Below are 11,941 nucleotides of genomic sequence, written 5' to 3'. Positions count from 1 at the left end.
TTGAGGAACTCTGTCATTTGATGTTGATTTAATAAAGGGTAGGTCTTCGGTGATGATTCAATAAATTAAAAATTAGCCTTATTGTCGTTTTTAGGTTATAAACAAAACACAAGAGGGGGTACCAAAATTAGCTCAAACTCGAACTTATTAAAACTCGGCTCGAATCGCATTGTCTGCAGCCCAATGCCCCAAGCCCAAACCCTATATCCATTTCACATGAAATAAACATTTCCCGCTCCTTTTTCCTTCACCACTACAGTTCCCGCCAACTCTCTCTCTCTTCTCTCTCTTTCTCTGTTAACTGGTGAAACCATGAATTCAAGAGATGTTACCTTGATTTCATCAGCTACTGTGATCGGCGCTATCGCATCAGCCATTGTTATACGCTTCTTCTTCAACAACCCTAAGCAACATCGCCGTCAATCTTCCTCCAAATCTCCTAACTCAAATGCTAAACTTTCTTCTCATTCTCCTTTCGATCCTTCCAAGCGCCTAGGGTTTGTTCTATCTCTGCATCGCTTTCAATTTCAACATAAATTTGTTGCATTTGATTAGTATTGATATTAATATTATAATTAGATTAGTATAGTTTAATTGATAATTTATCTGATAATTTGTGGTTTGATTAGGTATATATCTTGGGATGACTATTTTATGGCCATTGCTTTTCTCTCTGCTCAGCGCTCCAAAGATCCTAATCGTCAGGTCTAATCTCTCTATTTTTTTTTTTTTTTTAATCTAATATTCGAAGATTTTTCATGATTTGAGTTGTTAAGCATTTTTCTCTTGAATTGCTGAATATATAAAAATGATGTGAGTGTTAATTTTGTGTAATTATTTGAAATCGTTTAGAAATGCCAAGGCTGATTAATTGGTTGTTAGCTATGTTATTTTGTCGAATAATCTAGGTTGATTGGCTTAATTTTTGAAGAAAAGACCGATGAATTGGTTATGCTTGAGTAATGATTTGAATTCGATTAAAATTGCTTGGACCGACTAATTTGTTATGTTTGAGTAATGATTTCAATTCGCTTTAAAATTTTATGGTTGACTGATAAGTTATGACTGAGTAATGACTAGTTGGTTGCTAGCAATGTATAATGCTGATTTTTTAAGTTAAGGTTCACAAAGCTAATAGTGAAAGCTCAAATTTGTTGCTATAGGTTGGTGCTTGCTTGGTCAGCCAGAATGGTGTAATACTTGGTATGATTCCTTGCAAAGAATCGCGTTTGGATTAAAAGCAAAACAATGGATTTTGCTGTTATTTATATTTAGTATTTGTAACTCATAAGCTACATACTGCCTACATGTAATATGCTATTTAGTCAGGCATTGGCTATAATGGGTTTCCGCGAGGTTGTTCAGATGACAAGCTTCCATGGGCAAAGGTTAGTCTCTTGATTTGAAGCTTGGTTCGAGAAATTATATAATCTTTTTAACAAATCTTTCTTTTCATTTCAGAAGTCGAAAAATGAAGACCCTTTGGAGACTAAGTATCCGTGAGTGATGTTCTCTCTCAAACTGTTACATCTCATTTTTACCATTTCCATCATTGTTTTCTCTTTATTGGGGATTTAGTGTATGTGGTTGTCTCTTTTCCTGAAATATCCTTTTTCAGGTATGTTTGTCACGCTGAAGTGAATGCAATTCTCAACACAAACCATGCATCTGCTGCAGGACAGGTAGCTAAACTAGCCTTTCACCATCTTGAAATTTAGTTGAAACCTGTCTAGTTACTAACAGCAAAATGTATCCAAGTTTTCGTTTCCAACCTGAATGTATGTCATTGCCAACAAGTGCAGCAGCTGATTTGTTTCATTTTATCTCTGCAGAAACTATATGTTACAATGTTCCCATGCAATGAATGTGCTAAGATAATTATTCAGGTAGCTCTGATGATCCCACTTTTGGTTTTCAACTTTGAAATGTATTAGTTCTTACATGTATCTTATGAGTATGACCTTATTTATTTGCAAGTCTAAAACATTGTATATCCATTCTGTTATCCTCGAATCAATTTTTTCACAATTGAATCAAATGTAAACTTGAGCTATAAAAGGTCAAAAAGTTATTGGCAGTGATGGAAAAAAACAAAAACAGCAGGATTTAAGAAAAAAATCATGATATAAAAAGCATGTAGACTTTAATCTTTGCCTTGCTTAATATCCATGCTTTGCATGATATCATATGATCTGTTCAGATGTCCTTGTTTGATCACTGATTGTGTCAAAATTTTGAAATCTGTGTTTCTTAGCTTAAAGATAATATTATCCATGTCACAATCTGGATTACTATTTAGTTCAGGCACTCCCTACTAAAGCCTTCTCCATTTCTTACTTTATTTGTTTACTGTCTACAGTCGGGAGTTTCTGAAATCATCTACTTTGTGGAGAAGAGGCTTCCAAATTCCGACAAATGTTACATCGCTTCTCACAAACTACTGTCAATGTCTGGTGTAAAGGCAAGCTTCCCTTTTCACTTGAAATGCATAGTTTGTGAATGTTATTAACATTTTAAGACTACTTTCTACCCTGTCTTTTTTGGTTTCAGTATACAAGCTTGAAGCAATCTTTTTTTAAAAATTAAACTAGGTTACAACAATGCAATACAAGCTTTACTAAGACAGGGTTTGGGGAGATAGAGATCTATGTAGTAATGTAGCCTTACACTAAATATGAAATAAGATTCTTAACATGCTGTCATTATATAAATCTTATATAATAGGTGACTAAGATCCCCTTAAATAGCAGAACTAACTCGGCATATGCTGTGGTTAACTAGAAAACATTCTTGGAATATTCATAAGAAGTCTGTTTGGGCTTGAAATCCCCTGATCAAACTAACAAGTGGCTACTGGCCTACTGGGGATCATTATCATTCAAGATTTTTATTGATATTTGCGAACTTTTGAACGTGCTCTTTATACTTGTATCCACTAGAAAGACTGCACCCGAGAGTTAGAAATAGGCTTATATTAAATCGTGATCGAGTTTCTAACTGGTTTCTAATGCAGGTCAGGAAACATCAACCACAAATGGACCAGATCAGCATAAAATTTGAAGAGCCCTAAGGAGTTCCTTGATGTTGCTGCTGCATTTGAGCCTGTTTGTTTATCAAGTAGTGTTTCAGTGTTATAAACTTACAACTTGAGGGTTATTTGTGGACTATTTCTATCAAATTTTGCTTCTAACTGGACTCTATGTTTAGGGTTATTTGTGAGAATTTTTTTTAAAATTTTTTTTATATACATACAAGTATCAACTGTGCAATAGAAGCAAATTCAGCTTTGGTGTATCATAGCATATTCTCCTTTTGCACTTCATCAGCGAACACATGAAACAGATGCAGTAGTATTTGGCTGTCATGCTGTCATTCATCGTTTTCAGGCATTCACTAGAGCAGTATCAGAACAAATTTCACACTCAAAGCCCACCATGCGACTTTGGATACGCATTTAATTTATCAAGCATCAAGATGACTTGCACCAACCATCTAACACTGAGGCAACTGAAACAATAGCTCCCATTTCGGACACTAAGTCTGTTTAACAAGGCACATGCAAAACCATGTACAGTTACAGCTCTAGATAAATCATCAAAATTGTGCTCATAATCTTTGTACAGAACAGTTTAAAGCAGCTTTTTTTTGCAACAATTGTATACAACTCAATTCCAAAAAGTGCTCAACTTCCTATCTGTTTAATTCTAACATCCTTTTCTAATTGTAAGGAAAAAAAACGATCTCAAGAATAACCCTATCCATTAAGCGCCTCAAGCTGTCTACGCAGCTCTTCAAGGTCATCAGTTGAGTCTGCACCTTGTGCATCTTGCTCCAATGGGGGTGCATGTTTGTATTCGTCTGCAGCAGGGAGCTCATGTACTAGACCCTCAGGAAGGGCATCTGAAAGTAATAACATATTAGAAAATGGCAGTATATGTGCGTGGAATGCACTGATTGCTGTCAATACGAGTGTTCAAAAAGAAAAACCACCAAAATTACATCCTTTAATGTATAACAGTAGATTTGACCATAATTACCTGTACTTCGAGTAACCGAATCTTCTGGCTCAGCATCATCAGCAACACTGAAAAATAAAAGAAACATCAGTAAATAAATAAATAAATGTTTTTCAGACACTGCCTATAAGTGGACGCTGATTAGTACTCCATATATTGCAGTCAAGCTAGTTGATTAGTATATTGAAGTCAAGCTAGAATTCAAGACTATCTCAAGCACAAAAAAATAAAATATAATAAAATTAAATTAAATTTTTTTTTTTAAAAAAAAAAAAACAGAAAAAAGCAAACAATCCCAATCAGTAGACTACATCAAAGAAGCCATTACAGTGCTTCCATGTAATGCCATTGTAGAAGTACCTGATATTCCATTCATTATCAGCATGGAGAGGAATTTCCTCAGCAACTAATGCTTCTGCCTCCAACTTGGCTTTGGCTGCAGCATCTCTTGAAGGTTTTGCCAACATGTATTCTTTCTGCATACAGAGAACAAATCCAGTATAAAACCGACAAGCTAAACAAATGAGTCCCTGAATATCTTGTTCTTGTAATGCAGAATAATTTCAACTCTGATCTTGTACCTGTCTCTCCAGGCAAGCGGTATTTGGACATTGTGTGTTTGGTTTCATTTCCATAGTTGGGAAGTAGTCTTTCAAAGCATTGTAACCCTAAAATCAAGGAGCAAAAGAGATATTGAGGTTACGTGAGAAAATTAGATTCCTTCTGATAACATAAAGTGGATCAAGTAATGTATACAAAAAAAAAAAAAAAAAATAGAGAGAGAAAAGGGAAGTTTATTAAGATCTAGAATACCATCAGTATTGAACAGGACTACAAGTATAATGAGGTGTCAATGAAAACCTTGGAAATTCAAACATAGTCTAGTTATTGAAGCATTCAAAACAAACAAGTGACATCAAGAAACAGAGGGCAACAGAGCATATGCTGGAAGTTTAGTGAGATTTACCAAGTATCGTGAAACTTGTCCAAATTGTAGAAGATATTTGAGTGTATTTTGAACAAGAAGTCCAGCAACAACCCCCTACAAGAACAAGCGTACAGAAACATAGAGAGCAAATCAATGCAAAAGACTGTTGATTGCCACTATATCATTTAAGAGGTTGATGTGCGAACATACAATCCTTAAATTGTACCACCAATCTGGATTTAAAAAATGTACTCAATCTAAAAAGACAGCCACTGTGCACAGTTTATATAGCATGAATGTCGCAGAGCATGATGTAGAACTAGGAGATCAAAGAAGTATAGAATGGTATTCAAACAGTATATCTTATATATACTTTAACAGAAACATAATTAACTACCATTGTAGTTGGGAGAGAAGCTGCACAGACGCCTTCACGCTTCAGTGTACGCTCATCAACTCCTGATGCCACAACCTGCAAGGTACCCATAATCTAGCTTATTTACCTTCATGTTCAAAGACTAATGTTATTATATCATCACAAACTATGAAAACTATTAGTTGCAAATTGGATTGTGCACGCGTGATGGCATAAGTCAATGAGCCTACCAGGGGGGGAACACATGCAAAGCAAGCTGTTTCTCCTGGAATTAATAATTGTATATGACCAGATACAGCATCCTCAGAAACACCTGCACAGAATCTTCGTAAGACATTCCCGACATTTATATTAAACTATGATGCATATTTTTCATCACCATGTACACAATATGGGAAAAAAAAAGGTAATTTGCATTTCATCAATATCTGTAGACAATATCACACGAACTATCTAACATGTTTTCTGTCATCACACTCATCAGATTGTATTGAAACTATCCTTCTATTCAGTTGTGATCTCTCCCATATTCTGGTTCTGGTAATCTAACCACTATCATACCTTATGTTAGGTAAGAAACAATTCATAATGCTCCAGAATTGCTAACACTTCAAATGAAAGGAAAAAAAAAACAGTATAACATCCCAGAAACAAAGTGACAAATAATTCCCTTTTGGCCAAGAATCTAGGTTTTATTTATTTTTATAAATGTGCATGACCAAGAGTATTCATATGAACAGTTGAATGATTATTTTTAAATGGCATTAGCATCATCCTCAATAAGTAACACCATACATCTTTCCCTAAATTCCAGCTTTAAAACAGGAACTTAAAAGAACCACACTCTTTTCTTCAAATAAAACAAAATTTTGCAAACATCAAGCATAAACACCAAAAAAAAAAAGAGAAGAAAAACAGACTCCATAATATTAAATACTATTTGACTCAGCAGAGCTGGTGAAGTCCTAGTAAACAAGAAAAAATCAACTTCAAATTCAGTATTAGATAATATATAGTTAACCATTGTGATAAATTTCACGGGATGGTTGAAATCGGCACATGTTCAGCTTCACCCAACCATTGTGATGAATTTGTTGCTCCCAAAGGGTTAGTGTTCTTTAATTCTTCCTTTGTTGAGTTGTGTGGCAAAATCATAATGATATATGATCAAAGATGCTTATGGGAGCGTGTTATTGGCCGTTTTTTCAAATCTTGCAGTCCTGTCTCTAGGTTATAAATTTTGTTGTTCTTTTATAAACAACTGAGGAGTGTTCTAATAAGTGAAAAACAATAGGGAGAAGAAAGGGAAAATATATATTAATCTTACACAAAATCTATCAGCAAAGAAGAAAGCTGCATATAACAGGCACAAAAGGCATTAACAACTACGGATCAACAGACCATGCAAGAGGTAGTACTTAATAAAACGTGATGCACCTAGTCACCAAAACTGATTCAAGGAATGATTTAACAGAGGTAACACAAATTAATTTACAAAGAATGATTTAACAAGCACAATGATCATGTTGCTCACCAGACTCCATCCATGTCTGATTCAATTCATTGCATGCCTACAAAATAAAATTACATTCAAGTCAGGATTTCATATTAAAGTTGAACGCATTGAATGCAGGATCCCCGTCATCCAACATCAAACAGCTTAATGAAAACGGAGTTCATGATGATGACAAAAGCAACCTGATTTACGACCATCCTTGCTTCATAATTGTCTACACAACTCAAAACAAGATCCACCCCACATCCTTCTTTATCTAAGCGAAATGTTTTCTTTTTCAAACTAGACATGAAAGTTTCAAATCCATCCACTGTTGTAATGTTCATTGTATAGCTCTGAAAACAAAGAAGGATATGTTAGCTGAGACTTCAAACAAAGTAAAAAGAAAAAATATCAACATATTGAGTTTTGATGCAGAGCATCACAAGCCTTCTGTAAATTATATTTTGAATTTAAAACTAATGTATTATAGTTGAAAGAATGGTGATGCAGAAATGATGTAATCTTTGGTAGTCTTGGTACGAGATTCTGAAAGTTGACAAAGACTTGAGATAGGTTCTAGAGGAAGCTTTAAAGAGACAGTGACAACTCTCAAGACAAAAGCCTCAATAAGAATATTCATGATTAAAATGATACAATTCCAAAGTTTGAAAATTAATCTATCAAGGTAGGGAAACCTGAGCAACAATATGTTTTCTTTAAAGTTGTAGCTTCCAAGGAAATCATTTTTCATGCTCTATATCAAGTCAAAAGAGAAAAATTGTAATATAGAAGGATAGAAAAAGAATTTTTTTTAAAAAAATGTAATATATGCCTTTATTCATGAAGTAGTAACCACTTCCACAGATGCTGCTAAAATCTAAAAGCACAATTAGGAGAGCATTTCCGCTTTTTATTAGTCCCAACAGCACAAAGTCTCAAGTTCTTGGCATCGTCATGATAAGCTTGATGAATAATTCGCTAGACCTCGTAATTTCGCAAGATCAAAAATATTTTGAACATCACTTAATCAGGATATTTCCACCCAGAGAGCAGGAAGAAAAAGTACAGTTTAACAGTTTGGTAAACATCTTAAACACACTTGCCTCAAGTACAACATCAGGATTTATATCAGATAGAGTTTGGACAGCAGCATCAGTCTTCGTCATACCAACCTGTTAACATACAATACAACGCACAGCATGAGGAAAAAGGGTTGCAACAAAGAATTTTGGTACATGGAGCCAAAACAATCTAAGCTCTTCTAAAACAATATATATAGAGAAATTAAAAAGATATGAAGTACACCTGCTCAGGACGGAAAAAAAGCCTATTCATATTAGCCAATTCAACGGTATCATAATCATAAAGCAAAAGTCGACCTATGCCACATCTGGTGAGCATCTCAGCTGCAACACTTCCAACTCCACCTATACCCTGAATTGATGATGCCAAACCATTGAAAAAAATTCAATATTACCTTGTACTAAATAAAATACGGTTAGTAGTTCGAAAGAGGTTGTAGAATCAGAAGAAATCAAGCAATTAAACCTCAAGAAATTGAATGGAAAGAATCAAACACTTACAACAACTGCAACAGAGAAATCCCGTATTCTTTCATAATTAGAGACGATGCCCATTCTCTGAAGTGCCATTAATCGACTGTAAGGATTACTGTCTATAACCTCTGTACTCATATCCTGTTACAAGCACATCTACCCATCAACAAGTCACTAAATAGTCTGATACAGTGTTAAAGTAATGCTGCAATTAAGATTAACAAACAGAAGGTGACCTTGACTTTGGAACGCCGAACTGGTGCTGACTCTGCAAGAGAAGCAAGATGCTCTACTCGAATTCGCAACTGCAAATCAGGAAAATTAGAAAAGGAATATGAAAGATGTGACAAAAGCAGTTAGCAATGTTGTCTCTTGGCATCATAGCAACTAGGTATAATGAATCACTTCATAACTATAATTGAGTATTAGATAGTCTATGTTCTCCCAAAAACAAATTCTACATGGAACCCTAGTACTTTTGTTAATTCTCTTTGCTAGATAAAAAGGAAAGTCAATGGGATAATACAATTTAATCTCATAGTTAAGGAGTTGTAGAACACAAGAATATAAATTATAAATTGGAAAAAAAAAAAAAAAAAAGATTTATGACTTTACAACATCACTCACCAGAGTTCCCCTCCCCCCCCCCCCCCCCCCCCCTTCCACAGAAATTTTTGCGTTGTCAGTTTTCCTTCCCAAACAAGGAAGTAACCCTTCTATATGTAGCACTCAAATCACTCACTTCTCTCACACTTCCTTTTACTTCACTAATGAAGATGATAAGCTTTAACACATTGGATTGTCACTTGGACTTTGATTTAGCTAATATGGAGCATCTCATACATCCAAGACTAAAAGCTTTTTGTCAACTGCCACTATATGGCAATTAAAATGAAAAAAACCATGACAGTTTCATTGTGTAAAAACTCTTCTTCTTTAATAGCCTAGACAAAAGGGAAATGTGACATAAATAGAAGAAGAGTGCACCATTAATAAGAATAATTGCCTAATTTTAGGAGAAATGACATACAAAGGGAAAATTCTTGGGGTAAATGAAATATTTGGGGCATTTTTTCCATTCCAAAAAGCACAATAAAAAAAATACAGATATAAAGAACTCCCACATCATAGTGACTTTTTACTTCCAACCAAGGGTTATACTGTGGAATAGAACACAATCTTATTAAATGGGAAAAAAAAAGGAGATAACATATAGAATATCACAAGAAAGAAAAAAAAAATATATATTAGCAAGCATAAAGGCAATGCCAATACACCCCTTCAAAATTGTCATTTAAAATCGAACATCTCCTATCCACTCCCCTTCCCACCTTCAACAACTGAAGGACATCGGAGTAATTGTACTCCACATTGAATATATAGAAAGCTAAAACATTCCTTCCAAAGAACAATTGCATCACTTATCATACTGGCCCCTCTCCCACCTCCACATTGAATATATAGAACTAATGATACACCATTGTAAAAATAACTAACACAATCCTTACCCTTAAAAAAAATAATAATAAAATAAATAAATAAAAAATACCAGTCTTTCTTCACTTGTTCACTACTATAGAGTTTGATTGGGCCTCGAGAAATCACATTTGATGATGACTTTAAGCCAAAGCACTTCTAATTCACTTTCCATAATTTATAACAGCAACCCAATTAAGTAGTTATAGCTCAAATTAGATCATGCAACGGCAATTGCATGTAATTATCAATTAAAATTAATTAATGGAAAAAAAAAAAATAGCGGCTTTAATGTAATTTAACATTTCTCATTTTAAAAAATGCAATTCTTAGTAGAGATCAATGAAAGAGCAGCAATAGGATTAACACTGATAAAACCTAAGATCGGCAAAATCCGAGTAAACACACTACACAATTAAGGTCGAAAATGCAAAATTCAGTGAAAATATAGAATCAAACAACAATCGAAACGATAATGCAGTGGCCAGAAAACAAAAAATGGGTGAAATAATGAATGAATTCAATAAAATTGAAGAAAAAATAAAAGAGATGTTGAAGAAGAAATTAACCTGGTCCATTGAATTTTGGAGAGATGAATCAGAAGAAGATCGTTTGAGATCGTCAAGATCGTTGAGAATCGCCTTTAGCTCTGCTTCCATGATGCTGTGATTGTTAAACTTTCCGACACTTTTTGTTTTTTGGGACGCCGGAAGTTGTAATGAAGAATTCTCTAAGTCGGGTTAATATGTTGACTCAAGTCTAATGGGTTTTAAATAACGCTATCTAAAATGATCAAAACCGCCAACATTTAGCGTAAATGGATAACCATGCCCTTAGTATTTCACTACTTTCTTCGTTCTTGCCACAAATTACTAACACCTTGACACCATCACCCTAATTGACGACTAAAACCACCACCACCACACTGACCGCCGACGACTACCACTACCACCATCCTGACTGGCGACGACCACAACCCTGACCGGCGATGACCACCACCACCCTGACCGGCGATGACCACCACCACCCTGACCGGCAACCCACCACCTTTGGCGGGAAGGTGGTGGGGTTTTTTTTATTTCAAGCAATCACGGTAATCGGAGCCCAAAACTGGTTACCGTGCGTGGTAACCAGAGCCCAAATTCGATTACCGTGCGTGGTAACAGGAGCTTAAAACCGATTACCGTGCGTGGTAACCGGAGCCCAAAACCAGTTACCATAAACCAGTTACCATGCACTATAACTGGTTTTGGGCTCCGGTTACCGTGGTTGCTTGAAATAAAATAATAATAATAAAAAAAAACCACCTTCCCGTCGGCTAGGGAAGGTGGTGGCTCGTCATAGAGAGGGGTGTGGTGGCTCGTCGGTCAAAAGGGGATGTGGGTCGCCGGTGGGAAGGGGTTATGGGTTGTCGGGAGGATGAAGGGATAGTGAAGTAGTAAGGGTATGATTGTCCATTCACACCAAATGTTGGCGGTGGCGATCATTTTTGTTGGCAGTGTTTAACAATTCACTTTGCTAACAGCCTTGCTTTATTATGTTCATGTGGATTTATGGGAAAACGTGTTCATCGAGATAATGCCGACTATGTAAAAAAAAAAAGGGGGTTATGCCTATTGAAGAATATCGATGAGAAAGATCAATGATTACTCTAGGGATGGCAGTGGGTCAGGTTAAACAAGAGACCCGCCCCAACCCCGCCCAAGTGGGGCGGGAATGGAGGGAGGTTTGGCGGGTGATGGGGCGGGGATGGGTATAAAGTGTGTACCCGCCATGGATGATGGGGCGGGTATGGATTTTAGAGTAGACCGCCCCCATATCCGCCCCGCCCCATACCCATCTTATACCCGTACCATATATCTTTTAGAAGAGTTTAGAATTTATAAAACTTGATACCCTTTAAGACCCAATAAGCTTGAATAATAAAAGTCCCAATTTTCTGAACCTAATTTGATATCATTGTTATTAATGTGATACAATAAGACATCATGGCAATGGGTTTGGGACGATTTTAGGGCAGGTATGAGGTGGGTATGAATATCCAAGTGGGTGATGGGGCGGGGATGGATTTTATCTTGTACCCGGTGGGGC

At 35.8% G+C, this 11,941-nt stretch overlaps 2 protein-coding genes across 2 annotated transcripts; one reads left to right on the top strand and one right to left on the bottom strand.

Annotated features, from left to right (window-relative positions):
* The first annotated feature begins 280 nt into the window (after positions 1-280).
* Positions 281-3,527, top strand: LOC145600100 (uncharacterized). The gene is made up of 9 exons (XM_081655976.1): positions 281-497; positions 630-705; positions 1,164-1,203; positions 1,330-1,388; positions 1,462-1,499; positions 1,619-1,682; positions 1,833-1,886; positions 2,360-2,461; positions 3,014-3,527. Exons 1-9 carry the CDS (start codon positions 313-315, stop codon positions 3,068-3,070), a joined length of 675 nt encoding a protein of 224 aa, XP_081512102.1. The 5' UTR covers positions 281-312; the 3' UTR covers positions 3,071-3,527.
* Positions 3,528-3,569: 42 nt separating this feature from the next.
* LOC145600097 (ubiquitin-like modifier-activating enzyme 5) lies at positions 3,570-10,596 on the bottom strand. The gene is made up of 14 exons (XM_081655960.1): positions 10,420-10,596; positions 8,611-8,679; positions 8,402-8,515; positions 8,124-8,252; positions 7,922-7,990; positions 7,019-7,171; positions 6,855-6,891; positions 5,551-5,633; positions 5,342-5,416; positions 4,984-5,058; positions 4,598-4,684; positions 4,377-4,492; positions 4,038-4,084; positions 3,570-3,900 (listed from the first exon to the last, which is right to left on the bottom strand). Exons 1-14 carry the CDS (start codon positions 10,507-10,509, stop codon positions 3,755-3,757), a joined length of 1,290 nt encoding a protein of 429 aa, XP_081512086.1. The 5' UTR covers positions 10,510-10,596; the 3' UTR covers positions 3,570-3,754.
* Positions 10,597-11,941: the final 1,345 nt, after the last annotated feature.

This window comes from Chenopodium album, chromosome 2 (assembly GCF_948465745.1).
Source record: "Chenopodium album chromosome 2, dcCheAlbu1.1, whole genome shotgun sequence".
Classification (NCBI taxonomy): domain Eukaryota; kingdom Viridiplantae; phylum Streptophyta; class Magnoliopsida; order Caryophyllales; family Amaranthaceae; genus Chenopodium; species Chenopodium album.
This window is presented reverse-complemented; position numbering and strand designations above follow the sequence as displayed.

Bases quoted from the DNA above. Each gene is read 5' to 3' on its own strand.
- LOC145600100 (XM_081655976.1), top strand. From the start codon at position 313: ATGAATTCAAGAGATGTTACCTTGATTTCATCAGCTACTGTGATCGGC. The intron at 498-629 runs GTTTGTTCTATC...TGGTTTGATTAG, and splicing joins GATCCTTCCAAGCGCCTAGG to GTATATATCTTGGGATGACT. The intron at 1,204-1,329 runs GTATGATTCCTT...CTATTTAGTCAG, and splicing joins CCAGAATGGTGTAATACTTG to GCATTGGCTATAATGGGTTT.
- LOC145600097 (XM_081655960.1), bottom strand. From the start codon at position 10,509: ATGGAAGCAGAGCTAAAGGCGATTCTCAACGATCTTGACGATCTCAAA. The intron at 5,059-5,341 runs GTAGTTAATTAT...TTGTTCTTGTAG, and splicing joins CTTCTCTCCCAACTACAATG to GGGGTTGTTGCTGGACTTCT. The intron at 4,085-4,376 runs GTACTTCTACAA...TTTATTTTTCAG, and splicing joins GATAATGAATGGAATATCAG to TGTTGCTGATGATGCTGAGC.